General features: G+C 45.2%; 1 protein-coding gene and 2 pseudogenes across 1 annotated transcript; 2 read left to right on the top strand and 1 right to left on the bottom strand.

Moving 5' to 3' along the window:
• On the top strand, window positions 1-1,865 carry LOC136482329 (F-box protein At2g26160-like; annotated as a pseudogene).
• A 2,069-nt stretch (window positions 1,866-3,934) lies between these two features.
• Window positions 3,935-6,494, bottom strand: LOC136484386 (uncharacterized; annotated as a pseudogene).
• LOC136483876 (ethylene-responsive transcription factor 2-like) lies at window positions 5,708-6,359 on the top strand. Its single transcript, XM_066481020.1, has one exon. The coding sequence runs from the start codon at window positions 5,814-5,816 to the stop codon at window positions 6,357-6,359; it is 546 nt and encodes a 181-aa protein (XP_066337117.1). The 5' UTR covers window positions 5,708-5,813.
• Window positions 6,495-27,760: the final 21,266 nt, after the last annotated feature.

Raw genomic sequence — 27,760 nt, 5'->3', positions numbered from 1 at the left:
CCCACTCCACTCCTGACTCCACATTCCCACGCGCTCTCCAGCTGCGCTATCGCCGCCGCGCACCAAACTCCGCCGCGTCAACCTCTGGTACGTTGGCTACCTCGCCTCTCCCTCCTCCTCCTCCTCCTCCTCCGCACACACCCCCATCACCACACCATTGTCGCTTTCGTCGTGTGCAATGGAGGTGCACGCGAGGTGTTCGACGTATTTCCTCTTGGCGCACTGGCTGTGAGCTTGCGATGTGCCGCTTCTGGTTTCCTTTGGATCCTGACGCGTTCTCTTACCGTGATGATGGAGCACTAGCTACATTCTAATTTTGCTAATTTTGCGTCTTGGATGGCTCCTCTTTGCGAGATCGACTCGGATCGGATGGCCGAGGCCACGCTGCCCACCAGCGGGCAGCCGGCGTCGTGGTCGGAGATCCCGCGGGACCTGGCCGGCATGGTATTGGCCTCCTCCCGGCCTACGCGGATCGCACCCGCTTCGCCGCCGTGTGCCCGCAGTGGCGGGCCGCCGTGCGGCAGCTCCCCCTGCCCCCGGCGCTGCCGCTGCTCGCGCTCCCGGACGGCACCTTCTACAGCCTCCCCTACAGCAAGCCCTTCCGCTTCCCTGGCTTCGGCTACAAGGGCGCCGGCTTTGGCTCGTCTTCCCGCGCGACAAAGGCTGCTTCTTCGTCGACCCTTTCGCCGGGGCCACCGTGACGCTCCCTGCTCTGTCTTCCGTCCGGCTCCGTCCACCGAATGCAGCTGATAATTACGTCAAGTATCAGGAGCATGTTACACCCGATGGCCTACATTTCGTCACGTGGCTGGACACCAGGGACTCCAAGCATGTGCCCACATTAAACAAGCTGATCATGTGCTCACCAAACCTCGTCGCTGCATTCGTTGGCACTGGACACAAGTCAGATCCTGATGTGCCAGCCAGGGGCTTCCTCATGGTATGTACGTGCATATGATCCGTGTGCTGCATTTGAAGACATGGCTTTCTATCAGGGAAAGCTCTACGCCCTTGCTGATGCTGAAAACCTCCTCGTCGTCAACATCAGCCAAGACCCAAGCACTGGCGACCCACAGGTCTCTCGAATTGGACAGGTCATCAAGGGTGATCCCGACCATTTGTTTGATGCTTGGTTGCCAGACGACACTACGGGCAGAAAGAAGCTCTACCTAGTCTAGTCACGTGGTGCACTCCTGATGGTACGCAGGAAGGTATGCTGCAGAATGGTAGACGGCACAGTTGTTGCTGGACGGATTAGTGAGTTTGAGGTCCTGGAGGCTGACTTCGAGCACTCACAGTGGGTGAATGTGACAACTCTTGGGGATGACCAGATGCTTTTCCTCGGACGACCGTGCTCCAGGGCTGTGTCCGCCTCTCAGTTTGGGATGTCTAATGATCAAATCTTCTTCTTAGATGATGTAATGGAGAATGCTGTGCAATATGCCTTTGATGAGGAGAACACTTCTGTCAGTGTCTATGACATGAGGAGTGGAGACTGGAGAGGTCTCCCATCCTCTGCCGATGGTCTGGAAGCACGAGATGATTTTTGCGACATGGACGTTCCCTAGGGACTAAAGAGAAGGTGTTACTATGCAGTCCTGGCACTGATTACTAGCTGTCTCTGCCTATTCTATGGTGATTAATTACCCCTATGTCATATGTTAACTTCATCTGTGTTTTGTGGCTTTAGTGTGTTGGCTACTTCTCTTTCGGGAAAATATGGTGGTTACTAGTCATGTGCCTGTGCAATCCATGAAGTAGATCAAACACTAAATTATCTGACCGTAGTTCAATCTATGCTTGGTACCTGTAAGAACATTGGAGTTGATCGCAGAGTGATCATGTTATGAGCTTAGTTGTATTGAATCTTGTGCTACCAGTTGAGCTTATTTGGCTTGTGATGCATGTATGCGTTAGCGCTTCATTGTGCTGGTTGATTGTGTGGCATCGCTGTAGAATGATAGTACTCAGGTCCCGTTTGGCCAAGCTCCAAGTTGATTGATGTGACGGAGTGGCTAATTGATGCGATGAGTTACATCAGTAGTCTCGGTCACGTGTTAATCATTGGTATCCTGCATATCATATTCCAGGATGCTACTGAAAAGAGGGACTAAGTGAAGGTATTGTTTCTGACCATTGTACGGCGATTAATTGCTCCTATGGTCGATGTTAACTTCATATGTATTTGTCTGTCTAGTCAGTGCTGGTCTCTTTTTGGGGGTTGTGGTGGTTGCTGTGCCTATGCAAACTGTGAGACACGTCAGACACTCAATTATCTGGCTGTATCTGGATCGACGCATGGTATGTGTAAGAACATTGGACTTGATTCTGCAATGTTGATGTTGTGAACTTGTTATGAATCTCGTGCTACCTGTTGGGGTCATTAACTTGTGCGTATGTGTACATCAGTGCTTCAGTGTTCAGGTTGTGTTTCTTTAGGCCCGGAGGTCAAATCTGCTCCTTCAGGCCAGGAGCCGAGAGGTAAAAGATTGGAGTGTTCGGCTTGCTACTGGTGGTAAAAGAACCCATGCTTGTAAGTGTGGCAGCATCCTGTTTCACCACAGTAGGTGGCCATGTCGAATCCAAAACCCCATGGTTTACGGTCATCAGAGCACAGCATTGTCTTATGCATTGCTGCAACTTGAATAGAGCAATTCAATTATTTGAGAGGGTACGGTTTGCCCTGAATTTTGACTAGTTTATGGGTTTTTACAGACCAATTGGGCTTCAGAACCATTGTTTACGGTCATCAAAACTGGTTTGGTAAATTTTGTGTAGGGAGGTCATAGTAACTATCTGGGTATGATGAGAACCGAGCAGCGCTCGGATGGCTAGCATAGCTGGTGGGCGTGCAGCCGACGCGAGTTCGATTTCCAGGAATCGCACTCGCGACTCTCATCGGGGTTCGCCCCTAATAAATTCTGTTGCTTCTCACGCGTGGAGCCACCGAGGGAATACGCCGTCGCCTACGGAGTCATGGATGGACCCGGTGATCTCACAAAGGACGGGAGCGGCTACCAATGCGCTTTTTCCAGTTGATGGCTACAACAGGCTGTTCATGCTGGAGGTTTCCCCGTCAACCACAGCAGTTGCCTTCTATTGCTCTCTAGGTGACTAGATGAGGTTGACTCTGTAGTCGCAAATTGTAACTGTGTAATAGCAGCCTCTGTCTTGCTAGCGTCTGCTTTTTCGTTTATTTTCTGTTATTCCTTCAGTGGGCAAGCCATGGCTTGCATTGTGTACCTGTGTTGCTACCCTCTTAATGAAAAACGTGCTCCTTAAGCGCGGTTTAGAGAAAAAATACGGCAAATGGAGAAATAGACGTCAGATATGGACTATGCACAACTGGTGAGAAGAAGAAAAAAAAGAAGTGATGTATTGGCTCTTATCAGGGTACAGGGGATATCAGTATGTATGCCAGCCTGTCAGGTATCCTGATGTTTTGTTTTCTCTAGAATACGCAAAAGATTTGCGTATTTTTAAATTAAGATAGAAGAGTTAAAACATACGAATTTCATGCTTCAGCGAGCGCCCTAGCAGGTCTAGAAGGAGCAGCCTGAGGCCGGACCATCCTAGGGTACTAATACAAGGTACTGTGTTACTAAAAAACTAGACAACCAAAAGACGTGCGGCGCTTGAACTCAAGCAACGGCCTTCCGTCGTTGCTGCTTTTAAATACGCGACATAGCAAACAAAAGCATGTTGCTTAGTCAACTCATTGTTCCACACAGCATTTCTATATAACTATCTATGAGGAACGGAAATACAAGAGTAGCAGAAAGAAAGCAAACACGCTGCTCACACACAATAAGAATCGCAGTGAATTTCAATCAAAAAAGGAAAAAAATTGCAGTGGACAGTCATAGCTATTTGTATATAACTATTTGTACTAACGAAAACAAAAACTGACTGCAAGAACTTACATAAAAAATGACTAGTTATTTTCCCAACTACCATAACGGTGCCAAATGTGCTCAATTAAATCATCTTTCAGTTGGGTATGAACTGAGTGAGCACGGATATAGCAAAATTTCTAAGCCGAATGTCAGTGAAGCTTGGGTCACTGTTAGTGGCCTTTTGCACTTTAGGTGGAAGAACAATTGATGCCCCTGGGACAACATTCAGGTCAATTGGCTCAGCAATTTTTCTCTCATCTTCAACTATCATGTTATGGAGAATAACACAAGCTGACATGATTTGTCGAAGAATCTTCAAGTTCCAAGATCGTGCTGGACAACGCAAGATGTTGAAGCGAGCTTGCAGTACCCCAAAAGCACGCTCTACATCTTTCCTTTTAGCTTCTTGTTGCGTTGCATACACCTTGTGTTTCTCTAGTTCAGGTGAATTTATGGACTTCACAAAGGCTGCCCACTCTTGATAAATTCCATCAGCAAGATAATATCCAGTGTTGTACTGCCTACCGTTGACAGAAAACTGAACCCGAAGAGCTTCACCCTTTATCGCTTCAATAAACAAAGGGGACTGATTCAACACATTGATATCATTGTTCGACCCAGCGACACCAAAGAATGCATGCCAAATATGGAGGTCTTGCGATGCTACTGCTTCAAGGATGAGGGTTGGGACTTTATAGCAGCCGGTGGTATACTGCCCCTTCCATGCAGTTGGACAATTTTCCTAATGCCAATGAATTCAGTCAATGCTGCCTAGCATTCCAGGGAATCCACGGGACTCTCCAACTTGGAGCAAACGCTCCGTATCTTCAACTGTGGGGCGTGGTAGGTACTTAGCCCCAAATACCTCAATCACCCCTTGCACAAAGTTTTCCAAACACTCTAGTGCAGTACGCTCTGCAACCTTTAAGTACTCATCAAGCATGTTAGCTGCAGTCCCGTATGCAAGCATACGGATGACTGCTGTGCACTTCTGCAATGGTGAGAGCCCTAGGCGTCCAGTGCAATCTACCCTTTGAGTAAAATAGGAAGACCAACCACCTAGAGCGTTCACTATTCTTAAAAAGACATGCCATCTCATCCGAAATCGAACATTGCACCAGAGTAGAGAGGATTTTCATCAAAATAATCAGCCATAAGTTGTGCATGCTCACGATTCCTATTGATGTACCTTCTTGATCCACTTCGACGACTAGATGCACCAGCTTCCATTTTGGCTCTGATCTTTGCTTCAACCCGGCACCAACAGTGGCGGACCCAGGATTTGAAACGAGGGTAGTCCTAATCAAAAATTTTCAACACAATACAATAAAATCTGAAAAAATTCGCAGACCAAAAAAATTGCAATAAAATCTAAAAAAGTTCACTCACTAAAAAAGTTGCAATAAAATCTAAAAAAAGTTCAGTGACTATAGATCCAATCAGCCCAAGCCCTTCTCTCGCTCAGTCACTGTCCAGCGGGCCTACCTATCAGGCTCTTCCCCTACCTCTCGCCATCGTCGGTGCCCGTGCGACGAGGCCGCCCCACGCGACCAAGTCCGCGGACCGAGCACCGCGCGGAGCCAGCCCCCTGCCCCCCTCCCCGTAAACTACTCGACTAGATAGATTGCAATCACTAGCACTAGCATTAGCGTCGCCTAACTGGGCCTCGACCGCTGCTTTTTTTTTATTACCCGGAAAAACCCCATTCCGTCACGTGGCTCCAGGTTAGGAAAGTTCAACGAACCGCGACGCCGGTGTGAACCCGCCTCCGCCTATATAAACCGGCCCCCGGCCCAGCCCTCGCCGTTCAACTCGATCACTTCTTCCATTCCCATTCGACACACACACAGCTCACTCCCTCCTTCAGTTTCGTCATCAGCTCACAAACCAAACCGAGAGACAGAACTCGATTCCAGGATGCTGCTGAACCCGGCCTCGGAGGCGTTGGTGCTGGACACCATCCGGCAGCATCTCCTGGAGGAGCCAGCGGCGGAGCGGCCGGCCGACGAGAGCTTCGGGAGCCTGGTGGCGGACCGGTGGAGCGGCTCGCTCCCGTTCCGCACCGACGACGCCGATGACATGGTGGTGTTCGGGGCGCTGCAGGACGCCTTCGCCTACGGCTGGCTGCCCGACGGCTCCTTCGCGCACGTGAAGCCCGAGCCGGCGAGGTCCCCCGACGACTCGGCCTACTCCTACTCCTACTCCTACGACGGCTCCTCCTGCTTCGGCGGCTTCCTGGACCTGGCGGAGCCGCTGACGCCCAGCAGCGAGGGCGGCGAGGCGGCCGCCACGCCCAGGCGGGAGGAGGCCGCGGCAGCCGTGGCCAGGGGCAAGCACTACAGAGGCGTCAGGCAGCGCCCGTGGGGCAAGTTCGTGGCGGAGATCAGGGGTGGAAGGAGGTCGGCCATGGGCGGCCATGGATGCGGCCCTGGAGTCCTTGGCGAGCTGCCCGGCGGCGGGTAGTCCCGGGCCTACCTGGACTACCCGCTGGGTCCGCCACTGGGCACCAAAAGAATCAAGGATATTTTGCTCAGCTAAGAACTCTTCTTCAGTGTATATATCGGCTGGGTCTATGGAATCATCGGACTAATCCGACATGTTTGGTGATAAGGCTAGATAGATGGAATATAGCTCTGGACTATATGGAATAGAGGAGCAGAGCCATATATATCAAAAACGATTCTTGCGATGGAGATCAACCGAACTCACACATTCCACCTCATGCTCTGATGATGTGACTGGCTCCTTCAACTCCATTCGAATCATAAAAAATAAGGTCGCGCGCATCTTCGGAAAACAAATTATCACGAGCTAGTGGTTCCGCTCTAATAAAATTTTTGATAACACAGCAGGCAAGTGCAATATCCTTCAGCTTCCACTAGAAATAGGGCATGTCCCTGAGAATAGGAAAACAGGACACCAAAACATCTCTCGATAACATTTCTCAATGATGAGTGCAAGTAATTAAACCGCTCTTGTGGTGAGGACACCACCTTCTCTATAATCACGCAAGTGGTACCGCTCCCCACGGTAAGGAGAAAGAAAGCCAAAAGAGGATTAACCTCAGGTTTTTAGAAAGCAACATAACGGAGATTACAGGGAAAGCAAAACAAACTCTCTCAAACTCATACTCAGTCTAAAGGAACTAAATCTCAAACACATCCGACATAAGCAGAGTACTAGGCTTGAAGTTCTTGAGCCAGCTCATCATTGAGTTTCTCACTTGAAGAATGCATTCTTGGTCCTTCTCCTTAAGCTTGGCGCACCATTTCTGCAGAAAGGATAAAGCAGTGTATATAACATCAGTTGGGGCCTTGGGAAACTTCTTATCAATGGCCATTTTATTTCTGGTAATCCACAACGCCCAAGCAAATCCTGCAAAGATGTACATGATCAATCTTGTTGGAAAGGCTCCCTTGCCCTTCAGCCATGTGCTACAGAACTCTTCTAAGGAATTAGGATAAGCTTCCAGATGGAAGATTTCCTTGAAGATGCCCCAGGTTAGTTCTGCCAGATGGCATTTAAAGAAGATATAATCAATGGATTCTAAGCATCCACACAAACACAGAAAATACACCCTTTCCAGCCCCCTTTTGCTAAATTTACTGCCACTTGAAGCTTATTATTAAACATTTGCCATAAAAAGAATTTGATCTTCAGTGGAACCTTACTCTTCCAAATGCAACCAGCAACCCTGCTAGTAACGCTTGCATAGAAGTTTGGCTTGGGAGTAATTATTTGTTGGTAGTGTAAGCTGACTGCATAGTTATTATTTGACCGCATGGTAATCTGACTTCCTAGTAATCTGACTACATGTTGACTGCCTAGTTATTATTTGACAGCCTAGTAATCTGACTTCCTAGTAATTATTTGAAGTGCATTTAACTACACATTTGACTGCTTAATAATTATCTCGAAAATTAGAGAGAGAAAATACCTTATCTCTCTTAATTAGAGTGTGGCCAACCAGCTTCTCCCTGAGAATCTTCAAGCCTAGCTTGTGCTCAGCCTTCATCTCCTCGTCCATGCCACTAGCATCCATGCTCATCAAAGCCGTGTATGATTCCAGCAAGGCTGCCTCGACCTTTTGCATCAGAAACACGTTGTTGGGTCTCTAAGGGCCCTTTTGGAAGGAAGGGGAAACAAAACCCAGGGATGGAAAACCCTCACTAAGAACTAAGATGATAATTAAAATAATATCCCCATGCATTACCCACCCAGGGAAAAGTCCGGGATCCCGGAGGGGTTGGAGTTTCCAAATTAGGCCTAAAAAATCATCATGTCGTTTGGTAGCTGCAACTTGAATATCCATGTACCTCTTCATTTCTTCATCCAATCCGGTGTCCTCGGCCTTGCTTTTTCCTTTGCCCATGCGTTGTTTCTTTGCTTCTTTTGTCCCTATAGGGCGTTCCTTTTCAGTACTGCCTTTCAAGATTTTTCATGTTGTCTGCTGCTCCCCCCTCATCATCCAACTTCCTTTTGTTTGAATTCTCTAGTTCATCCAGAATTGCAAGCCACCTGGGTTCGTCCTTCATAATCTTCCAGCAATGCATTACGCTTTGTAGTCATCCAAGTAAAATTGCAGAGCCATTTCTCTCAACTGGTCATCTGATTGACCACTGGAATAACTTAGAGGTAGCCTTCTTCCAAGATCCACAGTTCATATGAACGGCCATATGACTTTGTGGCTGGCCTAGCTCCTTCTTTTATCTTTTTTTATTACTAGAAAATATGCTCGTGTGTTGCAACCAGGGATAAATCCTTACAATTTAGCGAAGAACTCAGGCGCTAACTTAACTTATGACTAATGTTAATTATTGGAAAAACTAAATGTTGAAGCAGGATGGTGACACGCAAAATGAGTATGGTTATTTTATTATCCACAAAACATGATTAGGACTCATCTAATAATATAATCCAGGTACGACCGATCAAAAATCATGAGCATACAGGTTTGAAATTTAAAAAAATGAAAAAAGAGGAAATGAAGGGAAGGTGAGGCATACACAACACAGGACGGGTTTTTTTTTTTTTTGCTCGCACGCATTTCGCCACGAGTCTTCATTTGTCCAGTTCAACTCACGTAGGTGGGCACCACTGGAGTGTATATCGGCTTCCGTTTTTTTTTAAACGATATCGGCTTCAGCTTTGCTTTAACATGTCAACCGAACCCATTACGCCAAGTTACCAAGTACTATTCCCAGGTTGCACTTCCGTCGTCCTCTCCTTTCCTTCCTGCTCTCGCCTATGCACGACGGCGACGCGAGTCCTTTGTGGCAGGGGCGTGCTCGCGCGGGGAGAGTTCAGGGGCGCCAGGCGGCTCCTCGGCGGTGGCCGGTGGGGGTGGCGCGGACGCACGTGAGCAGGCGGGTGCCGGTGGGGGCGGCGTCCGGATGGGTCGCCGCGGCTTCTCGGTGGTGCACACAGGCGAGGCCTCAGCGGGTCAATGGAGCGCGGGAGCAGCATCGGCGGCGTGGACGTGCCTGCGGCGGCTGGTGGGGCCGCTGCGGGGCGACGACGTGGCATTGACGGCTTAGATAGTTAAGTTTATTGCCTTGGGCGTTGACGAAGGGGAAGCGGCCGGCAGTCCGGCACACGCATCCGTCAGGGAGAAAGTAAAGGTCCTTCCCCCTTCCCTTATATGCACATCATCGGGCAGTCCGGCACACGCATTCGTCAGGGAGAAAGTAAAGGTCCTTCCCCCTTCTCTTATATGCACATCATCGGCAGACTAGATCGAGCCTTAGTTAATCCTCAGTGGATCCAAAAGCTTTAGTCCTCGCCTAGCTTTTTCATCTTCCGTAGGGGCCTTTAGTCTTTTGATTACAGTAGAGACCACGAGAGAGCAGAGCGAACCGCCCTGACATAGTCGCGAGGATCTTAATAGTTGGTCGCGACTGTTGTCATAGTGAACAACAGACCAGATGACCGAGATTGATTGAAAGCGCTGTGCCAACTTGCTTAGAAGATTTTGAGACTATTAAATCCTCTTCATAAGTTATTTTGTACAGGCATTACAAGAAGAGGTTGTGTGACTGATGACTGTCCTGGATTCCTTTTATCTCTTATAGCCAATGAATCAATGAACAGAGAGACCGAGATTGGACGTGAGGGTAAGCAAGCAAGCTAGGAAGATAGGCTATAGCAGAAGTCAGGGCAATACAGATATGGTTTCCTCACTTCCTGGGAGGAGGGAACTATATCGGAGTACCCCCGGAGGACAAGCAAGCCCAGAGCTGTAGGTGAGATAGCTACCCCCGCAGGGCAGGCTAGTAGGAAAGCTAGCTTTGTGTTTCCCATCTGTTCAAGTGGATACTCCCGATTCGGTTTTCGAGGGTTCGCTCGTCATTTAGGTGGTGTTTGGTTGCCCTCCTAAATTTTAGTTGCTATCCCATCGAATGTTTAAACACATGCATAGAGTATTAAATATAGACTAATTACGAAACTAGTTGCATAGTTTACGACTAATTTGCGAGACGAATCTTTTAAGCCTAATTAGTCCATGATTTGACAATGTGGTGCTACAGTAAACATGTGCTAATGACGGATTAATTAGGCTTAAAAATTCGCCTCGTGGAGTACTGACGGATTATGTAATTTATTTTTTTATTAGTATCCGAACACCACATGCAACATCCTCCCAACACACCTCCTAAATTTTAGTCACTGGATCCAAACACCACCTTATTCGTAGTAACGTCATATTGCCTATGCAGCTAAATTGATAGGAATAGGATTTTCAAAGGAAAGGGCGGGTGGACGCTTTGCTCTCCTCTTATTTCTTCGTTGGAGGGTTCCGATGGACTTCGCTGTTCTTTCCCAACGAAAATAGAAAGGGTTGTATCACATCGAGATGTCGATTCGTTTTCCGCCGACAAATCTTTCCCTGCACCCACAGTCTGATCAAATTTTTTTGTTTGGTTTTTTTGTTGGTGCATCACGTAATTTATGATGGTTGTTTTCTCGATTTCTATTCTATTTCTATTTGGATTATTCGACTTCGATTGAGTTACTTGCCTGAGGCACGTGTATCCAAGTTGGTTTTGTTATGGAATTCCTTACATGAGGGATGCATATCCTTGTTGGTTTTGTTCTGTAGAGTCACCGAGAAGTGGAGACACAGAATGGACACAACGCGGAGAGTGGTTCAGTTTAATCCATGATATAATATATAACGTGAGATGGATAGGCTAGACCAAAATCACGACGAAAATCACCGCAGAAATTTTGTCTCTTTATTATTAGGTATAGATATAGATATAGATTATTTTTTCTCCGGTGGATTGTTTCTGCCGTGCGAGGCCATACCACATGCGTTCGTGTTCGTTCTCTCCGCTGGTGGATTGTTTTCTTTTCTTCTTTCTTATTCTTTTCTTTTTTATGTTTTTTCTCTTGTTCTTCATTTCTTCGACGCTTCTATTTGTTTTTCTCTTTCTTTTCCTTTTCTTTTCTTTGGTTTTCATTTTCTCATTTTTTGTTCTCGATGGTCTTTTATTCTCCTTCTCATTTTCTTTATCTTTTTCTTTTTTCTCTTTTATTTTAATTAATTTTTCCTTTATTTATTTTAAAATTCCTTTTTATTCTTTCTTTTATTCTATTTTCTTTCTCTTTTATTTTCTACTTTCTATAGATTTTCTTATTTTCATTTCTTTTTGTATTCATACTTTTTATTATTTTTATTTCATTCTAGTTATTTTTCCTTTTTAGTTTCGGTATTTTATGAGATACATATGATATTCATGTAGTATATATTTATGATGCTATGTATTTTCATTTATTCACTCTATCAATGAAATGTTCCAAGTAGTATTCTAAGATGTTCCATGTTGTATTATGAGATGTTCCACTATATATCTTTGATTATTCACATAGTACACATGGGATGATTTGCGGTATACTCTTGGATGTTCGATCATTATCCATGTGAAGTTTTTTTAACTTTGATCTATTACATGGTTTCTCCATTTTTTTTTTGTGTTTCCCTTATGTTTTGTTCTTTTATTATTTTCATCCATTTTGTTCTTTTATATATTTTGTAGCATTTGTTATTAATTTTGAATTTACCGTGTTCTTCTTTATTTTGCTCTAGTTAATTATTTGAACTATTTTATTTTCATTTTTGTGTTTTATGTTTTTATTTCCTATATTTCAATATACATGTGATATTCACGTAGTATAAATATGATGTTTTATGGAATATTTTTAAACATTCATATAATATTAATGGGTTATGCTACAATTATTTTTTAGTATATTCACATATTACTTGCAACATGTTCTGTGTTTTATTTAAGCTTGTTCAAGTAGTATCCGCATTGAAAGCATCTAGGCCCCTAGTTGGGTTTCGGTGATTAATGACAATACATGATTACTATGACTAACGTGTGTTTTGCGGAGGCAATTTAAGTTAGGTCATGGTAATGGAGATCGATTGGACAATCATGGTGGTCATGCCCCTACGATGGAAATCGTTTTAGTTTTCAAAGGATGGACGACAAGGTTAAGGATGGACTAGTTCTAAGTGTCGTTTGGAGTTGAAGAGACACTTAGAGTAGTTTAGGACTTTGTTTTTCCTTTGGTCGTACTATTAAGGGGGTATGGACGGATAGCTTGACCTAGGTGAGTCTAGTGAGTTAGATGTGGTGCAGACTTGTTAAAACTAGCAATAGGTAGCTCCAAAATAGCCCTTAGATCCAATGGAGCAAACTTCATTCACGTATGATCGAGAGTTGGAAGTGAATGGAGGGTCAAATACTGACCGGACGCTGCTTCCGGGTTGACCGTACGCTGGCGCAGAGTCCGGTCAGTTCATTTGACCAAGGTGAAATCGTCTGGCACTACCGGACGCTAAGAGGTGAAGTGATCGGACGTTGAGAGCCAGCGTCCGATTGACTCCAGTAAGGTTCTAGAGAGGGAAAATCACAACCGAACGTGTCCGGCCAGTGCTAATCGGACGCTGGCCAGCATCCGGTCACACTTTAAACATGGGAGTTCAGGGTGTACTGACCGGAGCATCCGGTCATCATGACTGGAGCGTCTGGTCACCCCGCAGAGGCACATAATGGTTCGTTTTTCAGCCCATGTTATAAATACCACCTCCATTCGTGTGTGGGGGTACTTTTGCTCATTCCAATAGCTGAGAAATACGTTTGAGAGTGCCAAGAAGAGCAAGGTTCTAGTGAGGTGATTGAGATTTGAGAATCCCAAAGAGAGCCCTCATTAGTGAGATCAAGAGTAGCAAAGTGTGCATCCGCCCTTCTCATTAAGCTTGTCGTGGTCAAGTGAGAGTTCATGCTTGTTACTCTTGGTGATCGCCATCACCTAGACGGCTTGGTGGTGATTGGGAGCTTGGTGATCATCTGAAGAGCTTGTGGATGACCCAACTCAAGTTGTGAACGGTTGTGGGTGATTCACCGCAACGGAGTGTCGAAGAATCAACCCATAGAGAGCACTTGATCCTTGCGCGGATCAAGGGGGAGCTACACCCTTGCGCGGGTGCTCCAATGAGGACTAGTGGGGAGTGGCGACTCTCGGATACCTCGGTAAAACTTCGCCGTGTTCCTCCTCCTCTCTTTACTTTGAGCATTTACTTTGAGTAATTTAATTCTTGTCATTTACATTCTTAGAATTGCCATGCTAGAGTAGGATTGGAATATAGGTTACAAGTCTTTTGTGCAGTAGAACAATTAGAAACACTTTCTAGGCAAAGGGGTTAATTGGGCTAACCATAGGATTTAATTATTGCAAAGAAATTTAGAATTAGCCCAATTCACCCCCCTCTTGGGCATCTTGATCCTTTCAATTGGTATCGGAGCTTCGTGCTCACGTATTTAGGCTTAACCGCCTAGTGAAAGATGTCTCACAGGGATGGACCTCCTCCTATCTTCGAGGGGGATGACTTTCCATATTAGAAAATCCACATGGAGACGTATCTAGAAGCTCTAGATGTTGGAATACTTAGAGCCGCCTCACAAGGTTTCCCAAAACCTCGGGATGCCGCACACCCACTAGGCGATGAGTTGAATTATGAAAAATGGAATGCAAAGGCTAGAAACACCATATTTAGAGGCCTTTGTAAAGATGTGTTCAACCGGATGAGGAACCACAAAGACGCCCATGCACTATGGTCAGACGTTTGTGTGCTCTATGAGGGAACAAAGAGTGAGCATGAGGAACGCTATCATCTTGTCATGAAAAAGCTTAACTCTTTTGAAATACTTTCTAAAGAATGTGCTAATGAAATGTATTCACGTTTGAATGTTCTTGTAGAGGAAGTCAATGGGCTTGGACTCACTCAAATGCAACCATCCGATGTTGTAAGAAAGATCTTGAGTGTCCTCCCCATTGACAAATATGGGCATATTGTGACCGTGCTACATCAAGGTGATCTTTCCACCGCTACACTGACACAAATCTTGGGAAAGATCAATGCTCATGAGATGTACATGCACATCACACCTCAAGATGGCTCATCCTCTACAAAGAAGAAAGAAAAAGATTTAGCATTCAAAGCTAGCCAAGAAAAGGGCAAAGCAAGGCTTGAGTATGAGAGCTCAAGTGATGATGAATTTGATGATGCAAGCCTTGCTCTCATGGTGAAGAAAACCGCCAAGATGCTAAAGAAGCTCAACAAGAGTGGCATCAAGTTCGATGGCAAGAAGAAGTTCTTCACAAGCTCTAGAAGGAAGCCAATCTCCGAGATGGATTGCTACAATTGTGGAGAACTTGGTCATCTAGCTCACCAATGCACAAAGCCCAAGAAAGACAAGTTCAAGAACAAGAACAAGGGCAAAAAAGATGACTCAAGTGATGAAGATGAGAAGAAGAAAGACAAGCCATATAAGAAGAGAGATGGCAAGAAGAAGGACTTCCACAAGAAAAAGAAGAGTGGAAAGGCATACATCATCAGTGATTGGCTCACGGACATTGATTCATCTAGTGGATCATCCGATGATGATAGTGACAACGAGAAGGTGGCCGCTATTGTTATTGACTCTTCATCATCTTCACCGCCACCACCGCCATCATCCTCTACACACCTATGACTTATGGCCAAGGGTGAACGCAAGGTAACAAATGATGATGATAGTAGTGGTGATGAACATGCTAGTAATGATGATAGCGATAGTGATGATGATGAATATGAATCACCTTCTTATGATGATCTTACTAGATTGCTCAAACAATACACTAAGATCATTATAAAGACTAGAGCTAAGAATGAAAAGCTAGAAGCTAAGAATGATTCACTTTTAGCAAAATGTGATATAGCCAAAAAGGCTAGTGTTGAGCTTAGAGAAGCAAATGATGCTATGTTATCCAAACTCAAGGAGCTCAAATCTTCTAAGAAAGAGCTTAAAGATAAACATGATAAACTTGAGTGGGTGCACAAAGAGCTCATCACTAGCCACAACAAGCTAAAAGAAGAATATACTACTCTTAAGATTAATCATGATAGTCTTGTCATTGCTTAAGAATTTTTATCCAATGAGCCACATGATGCTACTAACAAAGTTGTTAAGATTGATATAGCTACATCATGTGATGATTTGATCATTGAGAGTATTGAGCAAAGTTCTAGTAGCAAGGGCAAGCAAGTGGTTGAGGCCAATGATTATGCTGAGTTTGTCAAGCTCAAGAATGACAATGCAAAGCTCAAGAAAGATCTTGAAGAGATCAAAAGCCACAACACCATTGTGCTAGAAACTCTTGATCATGATGGTGAGTTGATGCTTGAGAATGAGAAGCTCAAAGAAGAAAACAAGAAGCTCAAGGAAGAGAAAAATAATGATGATCTTAAGGAAGAGAACAAGAAGCTCAAGTTGAAGAAAGAGCATCTCAAGATTGGATTGAGCAAGTTCACTAGAGGCAAGCATCTTCAAAGTGAGCTACTTATGAACACCATCATGAAGATGGATAGAAGTGGCATTGGGTACATGGCAAACAAAGAGAAGAAGGCTCAAGCTCAACAACAACAAAAGCCAAAGCCAAAGAGATGCTTTGAGTGTGGACAAGAAGGCCACTTTGCTCATGAGTGCAAAACTCCACCACCACAACCCTTGCCCAAGCATGCTAGACCTTTTACCTTCAATGCTCACTACATGCTTAGAAAGGATTCTAGTGGAAAATGAAAGTCATGTTCTTAGGACCTCCCAACAAGAATAGGCCTAAGAAAATTTGGGTTACAAAGTCACTTGTTGAGAAGGTGAAGGGCCCTCAACAAGTTTGGGTTCCTAAAGCTTGATCTCTTATGTGTAGGTGAACTACAAGACCGGTGGAAGTCATTGGGTTATTGATAGTGGTTGCACACAACATATGACCGGTGATCCTCGTATGTTCACCTCACTAGATGAAGAAAGAAATAATCACATTTGGAGATAACTCAAAGGGCAAGATTAAAGGATTGGGCAAAGTGGCAATATCAAATGATCATTCTATCTCAAATGTGCTATATGTTGCTTCATTAAGCTTCAACTTGCTATCCATTGGACAATTGTGTGATCTTGACTTCCAATGCTTGTTTACCGAGAAGGAAGTTGTTGTATCTAAGAAGGATGATGAACAAGTGATATTCAAAGGATTTAGATACAACAACCTATATCTAGTGGACTTCACCTCCGAAGATGTAAACTTGAAGACTTGCCTATTCACCAAAACAACACTTGGGTGGCTATGGCATAGAAGACTTTCTCATGTTGGGATGAGCTCACTCAAGAAGCTAATGAAGAATGATTTGGTGAGAGGGTTGAAGGATGTGAAGTTTGTGAAGGACAAGCCTTGTAGTGCATGTCAAGCCGGCAAACAAGTTGCAAATACTCATTCAACCAAAGCTTTCATGTCAACCACAAGAGTGCTAGAACTCCTTCACATGGATTTATTTGGACCAACAACATACAAGAGTTTGGGAGGAAATCTTTATTGTCTTGTGATTGTTGATGACTATTCAAGGTATACATGGGTATTCTTCCTTCATGATAAATCCGAAGTTGCATCTTGCTTCAAGAAGTTTGCCAAGAGAGCCCAAAATGAATTTGAAGTGAAGCTCAAGAAGATAAGAAGTGACAACGGCAAAGAATTTGACAACACAAATATAGAAGCTTATTGTGATGAAGTTGGAATCAAACATGAGGTCTCTGCAACATATACTCCTCAACAAAATGGTGTAGTTGAGAGGAAGAACCGAACATTGATCACTCTTGCAAGAACAATGCTTGATGAGTACAACACCCCCGAAGCTTTATGGGCGGAAGCTATCAACACCGCATGCTATGTATCCAACCGCCTATTCCTTTAAAAGTTCCTTGGCAAGACACCTTATGAGTTGCTCCATGAGAAGAAGCCAGACGTCTCCTTCTTTAGGGTGTTTGGTTGCAAATGCTACATCTACAAAAAGCGGCAACACCTAGGGAAGTTTCAAAGACGTTGTGATATTGGTTTTCTTGTTGGTTACTCATCAAAGTCCAAAGCATATAGAGTATTTAATCATGCCACTGACTTGGTTGAAAAAACATATGATGTGGAATTTGATGAATCTAACGGCTCCCAAGGAGCACATGAGAATCTTGATGATGTAGGTGATGAACCATTGAGGGAGGCTATGAAGAACATTCTGGTTGGAGACATCAAGCCTAAAGATGATGAAGATGATGTACAAGTGATTGATCCACCTTCATCAAGTGTGCCACAAGATGGTGAAAAAGATGGGAGAGTAGAAAATGAAGACACTCATGTCTCCCATGATCAAATGGTGGTACAAGCACAAGATGTTGATGCTCCACAACCTCGCCCTCAAGTGGTCAATAGAAGAAATACACCTCTACTACAAGATCATCCACAAGATCTCATCATAGGGAGTCCATCAAAGGGTATAATGACTCGCTCACAAAAACTTGCTTCATTTATTGCTCATCACTCTTTTGTCTCTTGTTTTGAGCCTACTAAGGTAGAAGAAGCTCTTCAAGATCTAGATTAGATAAATGTCATGCATGAAGAGTTGAACAACTTCACGCGCAATGAAGTTTGGACTCTTGAAGAGCGACCAAAAGGTGCAAGAGTAATTGGAATAAACTGGGTGTTCCGCAACAAGCAAGATGATCAAGGCGTTGTTGTGAGGAACAAGGCAAGACTAGTAGCAAAGGGGTTCTCTCAAGTTGAAGGTTTGGATTTTGGAGAGACCTTTGCACTAGTTGCACGATTAGAAGCCATTCGTATCCTCCTTGCATATGCATCACATCATGAAATGAAACTATATCAAATGGATGTGAAAAGTGTATTTTTAAATGGCTTTATTAATGAACTAGTCTATGTTGATCAATCTCCTGGGTTTGAAGACCCTAGATATCCTAATCATATTTATAGGTTGTCCAAGGCGTTATATGGGCTTAAGCAAGCCCCAAGAGATTAGTATGAGCGCCTTTGGGACTTCCTCATTAAGAAGGGCTTCACCATTGGGAAGGTCGACACCACACTATTCACCAAGAAGCTTGATGGGCATATCTTCATTTGTCAAGTGTATATTGATGATATCATCTTTGGATCATCAAATGAAGATTCTTGCAAAGAGTTTGGTGAATTGATGTCGAAGGAGTTCGAGATGTCAATGATTGGAGAGCTTATATTCTTTCTTGGTTTTCAAGTCAAGCAAATGAGAGAAGGGATTTTCATCTCTCAAGAGAAATATACAAATGATCTTCTCAAAAGATTCAAGATGGATGAATACAAGCCAATCAAGACACCAATTGCAACTAATGGACATCTCGACCTAAATGAGGGAGGTAACACGGTTGATCAAACTCTCTACCGCTCTATGATTGGTAGCTTGTTATATTTTACTACATCTAGGCCCAACATCATATTTAGTGTGTGTATGTGTGCTAGATTTCAAGCTAATCCTAAGGAAACTCATTTGATTACCGTAAAAAGAATCCTTAGGTATCTTAAGCACACACCAAGCATTGGCCTTTGGTATCCCAAAGGAGCTAGATTTGAATTAATTGACTATTCTGACTCGGATTATGCCGGATACAAAGTTGATAGAAAAAGCATATTCGGAGGGTGCCATTTGCTTGGTAGATCACTTGTGTCTTGTTCCTCCAAGAAACAAAATAGTGTGGCCTTGTCCACCGCTGAAGCGGAATACATTGCCATGGGTGCTTGTTGTGCACAAATACTTTACATGAAACAAACTTTGCTAGACTATAGAGTAGTTCTAGAAAAAGTACCTTTTTTGTGCGACAATGAAAGTGCGATAAAACTTGCAAATAATCCGATTCAACACTCTCGCACCAAGCACATAGATATTCACCATCACTTTCTTAGAGATCATGTTGCAAAGAATGATATTTCACTAGAAGGTGTAAGGACCGAGGATCAATTGGCGGATATCTTCACTAAACTGCTAGATGAGGCAACATTTTGTAGATTGCGGAATGAGCTCAATGTTCTTGATTTTAGCAACTTTACTAAAAGATGAGCTTGTGTTGTCTCTTGCATTGCATTGTAATATACAACATGTTTAATGTTTGGTAATGCATATAGGGCGTGTCTAACATGGTTAAGATAACCGCCGAAAAGCGTGTGAAGAAGCTTAACCTTGGATCAAACTTGACAAGCGACTAGATTTACTTTCAAGTATTGCATTGCATATGCATGTTTGTTGTTTGTCATTTGTCTTCAATTGCCCTCTTATTGTCTATTTTCTTAAAAAGAATTATAGCCTAAGGCAAAATATTTTTGAAAAAAATGAGGGTTTGAGAGAGGTCACTCAAATCAGTCCTAGTTGGTGTTTATTTGGATCTTATTGGAGTTGGGACTTAATTGGGAACAGGCAGCATGAAGGACATTGAAGATTTGCTGAAGAAAGAGTGACCGGACGCTGCACCGGACTCTGAAGTCCAGTGTCCGGTCAAAAGGCAATCTAGCGTCCGGTCGATCGAAGTCGAAGGCATAAGTTTGCACCGAACTCTGGCTGCGTCCGGTCGATGTCCACTGGACGCGTCCAGTCGTGATTCTAGGGGTTTTGGACCTTACTGGAATCGATCGGACGCTGGGTGGCAGCGTCCGGTCGCTGCCACCGGAGCGTCCGATCAGTAGAAAACGTGCGGGATTCAATCTCTTATCTCTGTTTCCTTTTCTATCTCACGGGGGACCCCCATATAACGCCACGCGCCATACCTTGACCTAATCCACACCCTCGCTGCGCCGACATCGCCCGAGCCGCCGCATTGCGCCCTAGCCGTCGAGCTCGCCTCTGCCGCCGCTGTCCCATGCCATCATCGCCATGCCTCTCTTCCAGCGCTAGCACCGCCGTGCCACGCCATCCTGAGCCTGTGCGCCGCCGTACGCCCCGAGCGCCTACGCCGCCGTAGCTCACTGCGTGCTCCAGTGCCCTAGCGCCACCTGAACAGCGCCGCCCCCATGCTCTAGTGCCTTGCCTTTGCCTGCACACCAAATCACCGCCAAGTCCCTGCCCTACTTCAGCACCACATCCAGTTTCCTCAGTGCATTGCTCGGCTGTCGATTCACTGCTCACCGCGAACCCTAACCCTAGAATTCCCGGTGGTTCCCCGCGTGTCGCTTCTCTTCTCTTCGGATCGCCGGTTCGTCAGGTAGCAAGCCCTCGATTCTAATTTTGTTCCTAATTGCTTGCTTTCTTAGGGTTTCGTATCTCTAGATGAATAATTGAAATTATTTGTATATCCTATCTATTCTATCATGTAGCGAGTCGGTGTCGTTGAGGTCCTATTTGCAGTTGTTAGTCAACTCGGGGCCAAGCTCACGAGTATGGATCGAGGCCAAGCCTCGAAAGTGATAGTCGGCAGTTGTTCTTTGTCAGAGGCAGCAATCCTTGTCAGATGGCTCATGTCAAGAACGTCGGAGGTGGTCCAGGTGATGAGGATCCGAGGCGTTCGCCTCGCTTGCCTGCAGATCCAAAGGGCAAGGCGACGAAGAAGATTGCAACAAAGAAGCACAAGTACCCAGATGCAGAGACAGATAGAGCAGCCATAGTTGCAGAGGCCATAGAGTGTGCCGGGAGAGGAGGTGCTCGTAGTGTAGTAGTTATTGTAGATCAGCAGCTTCCACCAGTGACAAGAGAAGCACTTGAGCAGGTTGAGCGCCGTCATGGTGGTCTAGCTAGGACTGTCATGGTTGTAGGATGGCATCATGCTATTTATGAGAGTCAGTCTTAGGGGGAGTCACAGCAGCAGCCATAGCCAGCAGAGCAGACTCAGGAGGGACAACAGGCCGAGGAGATAGAGCAGGCACCTTAGCCACAGCTTCGCCGCTCTGGTCGTACATGTGCTCTAGTCACACTGAGGGCAGATACACAGCGGAGGGGTTCTCGTCCATCGCCTAGACCACAGGGTTCGCCTCCAGTGACACACTTGGACCTGAGGGCCACCACGGCCAAGCAGGTGCAGCAGCTCAGGTTTGTGGACTTTGAGCAGTGGTTCCCACCGAGGAGGGATGACAGAGCTTCAGAGGGCTTCTACACACCACTGTAGGAGGACTTCTATAATGCATATCTTAACAGTGGTGTTGTATTCAGATCTCAGAGGGTGTGCCACATTGATTCTATAGTTGTAGCAGCCAGAGAGCACATTCGCCAGTACCTATCTTATTTACCAGGGCTGATAGATTTACTTGGACGGACAGGCTTGTATGTTCCATCTTGGGTCCATCAGTTCTATGCTACTCTCTGGATTGACCCACAGCACAATTATATTCACTTTACATTTAGAGGCAGAGATTATAGGCTGACGAGCACTAGGGTCAGGGAGATTATCAGGCTTCAGGAGCAGCCCGTTCGGCTACATGAGGTGTGCTATGGACAGACAATGCCTCCCAGATGTCCTCATGGCTGTATGATACCTCCTATAGATCTAGTCTGCCACTGCTTCAAGGAGCCTTTTGGCGAGGGGTCGAGCAGGACCCTCCGACAGATCTAGTCTGCCACTGCTTCAAGGAGCCTTTTGGCGAGGGGTCGAGCAGGACTCCTAGTGATCTCACTCCTACAGCTAGAGTGCTGGATGCCATTATGAGGAGGACCCTGATTCCAAGGATGGGATATCGCGAGGGCTTGACTCGCTTATAGCTATGGCTTCTCAACTCGTTGATGCAGCAGACCGTATTTGGCATTTGGGATCTCCTTCTATCAGGGATAGAGGATACTATTGCTGAGGGGTTCAGAGGTCATCGATAGTTGCCCTATGCCCATTGGATCACTTTTCTTATTCACCAGGCAGTTACAGTGAGGCCGCTTGAGATGCTAGCTGAGTATAGTGGTGCTACAACAGAGTTCTCTACATACAACCTAACTCAGATGATCTGGCATAGTACACCTACAGCACCTAGCCAGCCGTGCCGTTGTCTAGAGGTGCCAGAGACTGTAGCCCAGCAGGATGATATTATCAGGGGTACTGCAGCTACTGAGGAGGAGCAGCTTGCTCAGCAGGAGGGGATAGTCGAGAGCGACCCCAGCGACAGCTCAGACGAGGACTACAAGGACATTCCTCAGATGCTTGCACATCGACATGATCATGAGGCCAACAGTTCCTATTTAGCTCCACCTACCCCGCAGACAGACCCCGCTCTTCTTGCCATACTTGAGCGGATAAGGCAGGATCAGGCTCGCTAGGCACAGGAGATAGCTGCTACTTTCGCACAGTTCCAGACCTGGTAGGACAAGTTTCAGAGATAGCAGTTGGCTATTTAGCAGCAGACGTAGGCTCTACAACAGCAGCAGCAGGCCATGCATCAGCAGCAGATCCTCATGCAGCAACAACTACTTGGATTTATGCTGTATGTTGTGACAGCTATTGGGGCTCCACCGCCACAGCCTTCGCCCCAGCTTGGTCTGACTGCCACTACTTCTATGACTCCAGCGTTATAGCCTAGTGGGCTTCAGAGTCAGGGATAGCCACCAGCATAGTTTGCTTCACCTACAAAGCAGGTGTCCCAGTATTTTGCTTCGCCAGTGTTAGCCCCGTAGTTCACACCTCTTCAGACGGGCTTCACACCGGCTAAGATGTCCTTGCTGCTAATGCCAGAGACTACAGTGTTCAAGAGCCTTGGTGCTTCCTTCAGTGAGTTGACAGGGCAGCCTACTCCACCATATTTATATGTCTCAGGTCCTTCTATAGTTGCATCTATTACCGGGACTATAGAGACGCTCCCTTCCTCAGTGGCATCATCAGAGCCAGCTGCTTCAGTCATACCAGCACAGCCTATAGCAACTCCAGTCCCTGATCTGACCTAGACTGCTACGGCATCGCTTCCAGCTATAGAGGGTCAGACAACATAGAGCTCTGGGTCAGATGATGATGGCACCTAGTTCCAGCTCGCTCCTCGTACCTCAGCGCCTGGCTCATCCGCTGAAGCCCCGCCAACCGACCCTTAGGTTTTAGTGTTTGACGCTAAAGCGGGAGAGGGTTCGAGTATGTTAGACTTAGGGGGAGCGACATATCTAGGGGAGCTTAGTTATTATATTAGTTTATCTACTACATTTGGAGTTTTTATGTGTGATACACTATTATGCATTTATGCATTAAACTATATTTATGTGATAGTGATATCTACGTGATCGAGATACATGACATGTGCGCTCTCTACTTTGAATTACTTATATGTCATATCACTTATGTTATGCTCATTTGCTTTTGCTTCCACGCTTTACTCCGATGCAAATGAGCTTTATTACTTATACTCATGCTTATTTCATATCTTTTGAGTACATCATATTGGCTTGGGTCATATAAGCTTGCCTAACACTTTTGTTCTTATTACCAAAAGCTTATATGAACCAAGCATGTTAAAAACCTCATCTCTTTCACATACTTGAGGTGGTATTGTTATCAATCACCAAAAAGGGGGAGATTAAAAGCATCTAGGCCCCTAGTTGGGTTTCAGTGATTAATGACAATACGTGATTACTATGACTAACATGTGTTTTACAGAGGCAATTTAAGTTAGGTCATGGTAATGGAGATCGATTGGGCAATCATGGTGGTTATGCCCTTATGATAGAAATCGTTTCGATTTTCAAAGGATGGACGACAAGGTTAAGGATGGACTAGTTCTAAGTGTCGTTTGGAGTTGAAGAGACACTTAGAGTAGTTTAGGACTTTGTTTTTCCTTTGGTCGTACTATTAAGGGGGGTATGGATGGGTACCTTGACCTAGGTGAGTCTAGTGAGTTAGGTGTGGTGCACACTTGTTAAAACTAGCACTAGGTAGCTCCAAAATAGCTCTTAGATCCAATGGAGCAAACTTCATTCACGTATGATCGAGGGTTGAAAGTGAATGGAGGGTCAAATACTGACCGGACGCTAGTTCCGGGTTGACCAGACACTGGCGCAGAGTCCGGTCAGTTCATTTGACCAAGGTGAAATCATTTGGCGCGACCGGACGCTGAGAGGTGAAGTGACCGGACGCTGAGAGTCAGCATCCGATTAACCCAGTAAGGTTTCAGAGAGGGAAAATCATGACCGGACGTGTCCGGTTAGTGCTGATCGGACGCTGGCCAGCGTTCGGTCACACTTTAAACACTGGAGTTCGAGGTGTACTGTCCAGAGCGTTCGGTCATCATGATCGGAGCGTCCGGTCACTCTGCAGAGGCACATAACAGTTTGTTTTAGCCCATGTTATGAATATCACCTCCATTCGTGTGTGGGGGTACTTTTGCTCATTCTAACAGCTGAGAAACACGTTTGAGAGTGCTAAGAAGAGCAAGGTCCTAGTGAGGTGATTGAGATTTGAGAATCCCAAAGAGAGCCCTCATTAGTGAGATCAAGAGTAACAAAGTGTGCATCCACCCTTCTCATTAGGCTTGTCGTGGTCAAATGAGAGTTCGTGCTTGTTACTCTTGGTGATCGCCATCACCTAGATGGCTTGGTGGTGATTGGGAGCTTGGTGATCATCCGGAGAGCTTGTGGATGACCCAAATCAAGTTGTGAGCGGTTGTGGGTGATTCACCGTGACAGAGTGTCGAAGAATCAACCCGTAGAGAGCACTTGATCCTTGCACGGATCAAGGGGGAGCTACACCCTTGCGTGGGTGCTCCAACGAGGAATAGTGGGGAGTGGCGACTCTCCAATACCTCGGCAAAACATAGCCACGTTCCTCCTCCTCTCTTTACTTTGAGCATTTACTTTGAGCAATTCAATTCTTGTCATTTACATTCTTAGAATTACCATGCTAGAGTAGGATTGGAACATAGGTCGCAAGTTTTTTGTGCGGTAGAACAATTAGAAACACTTTCTAGGCACAAGGGGTTAATTGGGCTAACCATATGATTTAATTATTGCAAAGAAATTTAGAATTAGCCCAATTCACCCCCTCTTGGACATCTTGATCCTTTCACGTGTGATGTTCTTTTTATTTTTACTAATTTTTTTCCTATTATATCTTTTTTCTATATTTTATTAATTTTTTATAGTTAACTTTTTGTTTGTTCACTTCTCAAATTTGCTATAATTATTTATTTTAGTTATGTTATTTCTTTCATTTTCATGCACTACTACACTAAACTTAATCGAGGCGGGCAAAATGGATTAACCGAGGCGGGCATCATAACCGCCTCGGATCAAAGGTCATGGTAAACCAATCTTTACCGAGGCGGTTCAAATACCCGCCTTGGTAAATCTGTTCATGGAGGCGGGTGCCTTAGAACGCCTGCCTTGGTTAATCGATAAGAAAAAAACAAAAATCCATGAGCCCACTAGCGTGCCCGTTCCCAACCCAGTACCAGGATCTAGCCCCGCCATCACCCGCCGTGCCGCACGCAGGAGCAGGGACGCAGGCCGCCGCCGTCGCCGGATCCGGGCGTGGCCAGCCTTCTCCTCGCCGGATCTATGTCGGTGGTGGCCGGATCCACGTTGGGGGAGCTCGATCCGTGCTGGGGAGGTCAATCCACGCCGGGAGGACCTCGATCCGCGCTGGAGGACCTCGATCTCGCCGCTGCCGCCACCTCTCAAAGGAGGAGCTCGCCGCGTGAAGGATGAGCTCGAAGGAGAGGCCACCACCACCGGGCCCTTGTGCGAGGAGAGGCCACCGCCGCCGCTGGGCTCGCGCATGAGGAGAGGCCGCCGCCGCCGCCGATCTAGCGCGCAAGGCAGCTGTGGGCGCCGAGCCCTCACGTGAGGCCTCCGCCACTGCCACGCTGGGAGAGGAAGGGAGAACGGGTGCACCGCGCTGGGAGAGGGAGGGAGGGCAGGTGCGCCGCGCTGGGAGAGGGGGGAGGGCGGGTGCGGCGTGGTCTAAAGGAGGGAGAGGGCTGAGAGAGAGAGAGTAGATAAGGGAGAATGAAACCCTAACTCCCATAGATATACGATGAGCATGATATCGGGTCAAGATGGGTTGCCTGCTAGGCCACTATTTTTGGAGGCGAGCCTTATAGTGTGCTCGCCTCCATAAATGGATCATTTTTGGAGGCGGTTGTATTAAGACGACCGCCTCCGTAAATGGATTTATGGAGGCAGGCATTTCCTAACCGCCTCCGTAAATAAAACGACCGCCTTGGTTAATCGATTTTGCGAGGCGGTCAGTTTTTGGTGCCTCGGTAAATAAAACGACCGCCTCGGTTAATCATCAGGCATTAACCGAGGAGGTTGGATTTTGCAAACTCCTCGGTTAATGTTTGGGTAGTGCCTCGTAAAATCATTTATGTAGTAGTGATGTTTTTCTTTCTTATTACATGTATTACTTATTGTACATGTGAAGTTTGGATAGTCTACATCTGATGTTCTCTAGGGTATTTTGAGATGTTCACATAGTATAAATGTGGTGTTCGACGATTATCTTTAAATATTTCGCATATAACCCGTGAGATATTTCATGATATATTTTAGGTTGTTCAAGTAGTATCGACCTGTTGTTCTCTTTATTTTTTCCTCTTTTTACGTGGATTTTTTTCTTTCAATTTTTTTTTGTTTTCCCTTATGTATTTTTCTAACTTTTATTATTTTTTTAGTTTTGTTATGTTATGTTATTTATGTATTTCTATATATTTCATAGATTTTGTCATCCATATTTTCCACTATTTTGACAGATATTATAGTACCATTCATATGAACCAAGATTTTTTTATCCTCAATCTAAAATATTGTTCTCTTAACTTAGAACATTTGTTTTATGAAGGCGGAACATTTGTTCCATGAAGACAAAACATTTTATTGTAGACCTAGAACATCGTTGTACTCAATAAAAAAATATTCTATTTTCATAAGATAAATGTTCGTCGGAACTTTTTTTTATCTAAATATATTCACGTGGGGTATTGTTTTAAAGAGTTTATTGTAAGAAACATGATCGTGCAATCAGAATTTAATATCAGTATTGGGTTTAGCAGCTAGGACTCTTTTTAGTTTAACAAGAATTGCATATGTGCTGATGTCAACCATTTTGAATTTTAGGCATGTCACATTGCTACGGTAGATAATTAAACTGCCAGTGCGTTCGAGGGAGCGCGGAAGAGCGATGCGGGGTGGGCCGCGCGCGGTGGGTGGCAAATTGAGCAGAACGCGAAACGAAATTAATTTTCCGGGAAATCCAGGTGGGAACCTGGGAGCACTCGATCTGCTTTGTTCTCTTTCTTCATTTAATTTCTTCCACGAAAAAGAGAACACAGCAGCTCTCTGCAAACCTAGCGTGGGATTTTTTTTATTATTTTCCTGGATAGGGATAGGGATTATTTTATTTTTATTTATTATTTTCATTTTCAAAGGACAAAAATCCTGTAAGAAATATATATTAATCTTCTCAGCCAACAGGGCAAGAACGTGGAATACTGTAAGTTTAGTGGTGTCCCTGGTCCCATTAAAAAGCTCCTCCCACTACTCTCTTTTCTAGCTCAGCGATATGGTACTA

The sequence above is a fragment of the Miscanthus floridulus genome, chromosome 9 (assembly GCF_019320115.1).
Source record: "Miscanthus floridulus cultivar M001 chromosome 9, ASM1932011v1, whole genome shotgun sequence".
Lineage (NCBI taxonomy): Eukaryota > Viridiplantae > Streptophyta > Magnoliopsida > Poales > Poaceae > Miscanthus > Miscanthus floridulus.
Note: the sequence above shows the minus strand (reverse complement) of the source record. Positions and strands in the feature narration are given on the sequence as shown.

Coding starts and splice junctions, on each gene's coding strand:
- LOC136483876 (XM_066481020.1), top strand. CDS start 5,814: ATGCTGCTGAACCCGGCCTCGGAGGCGTTGGTGCTGGACACCATCCGG.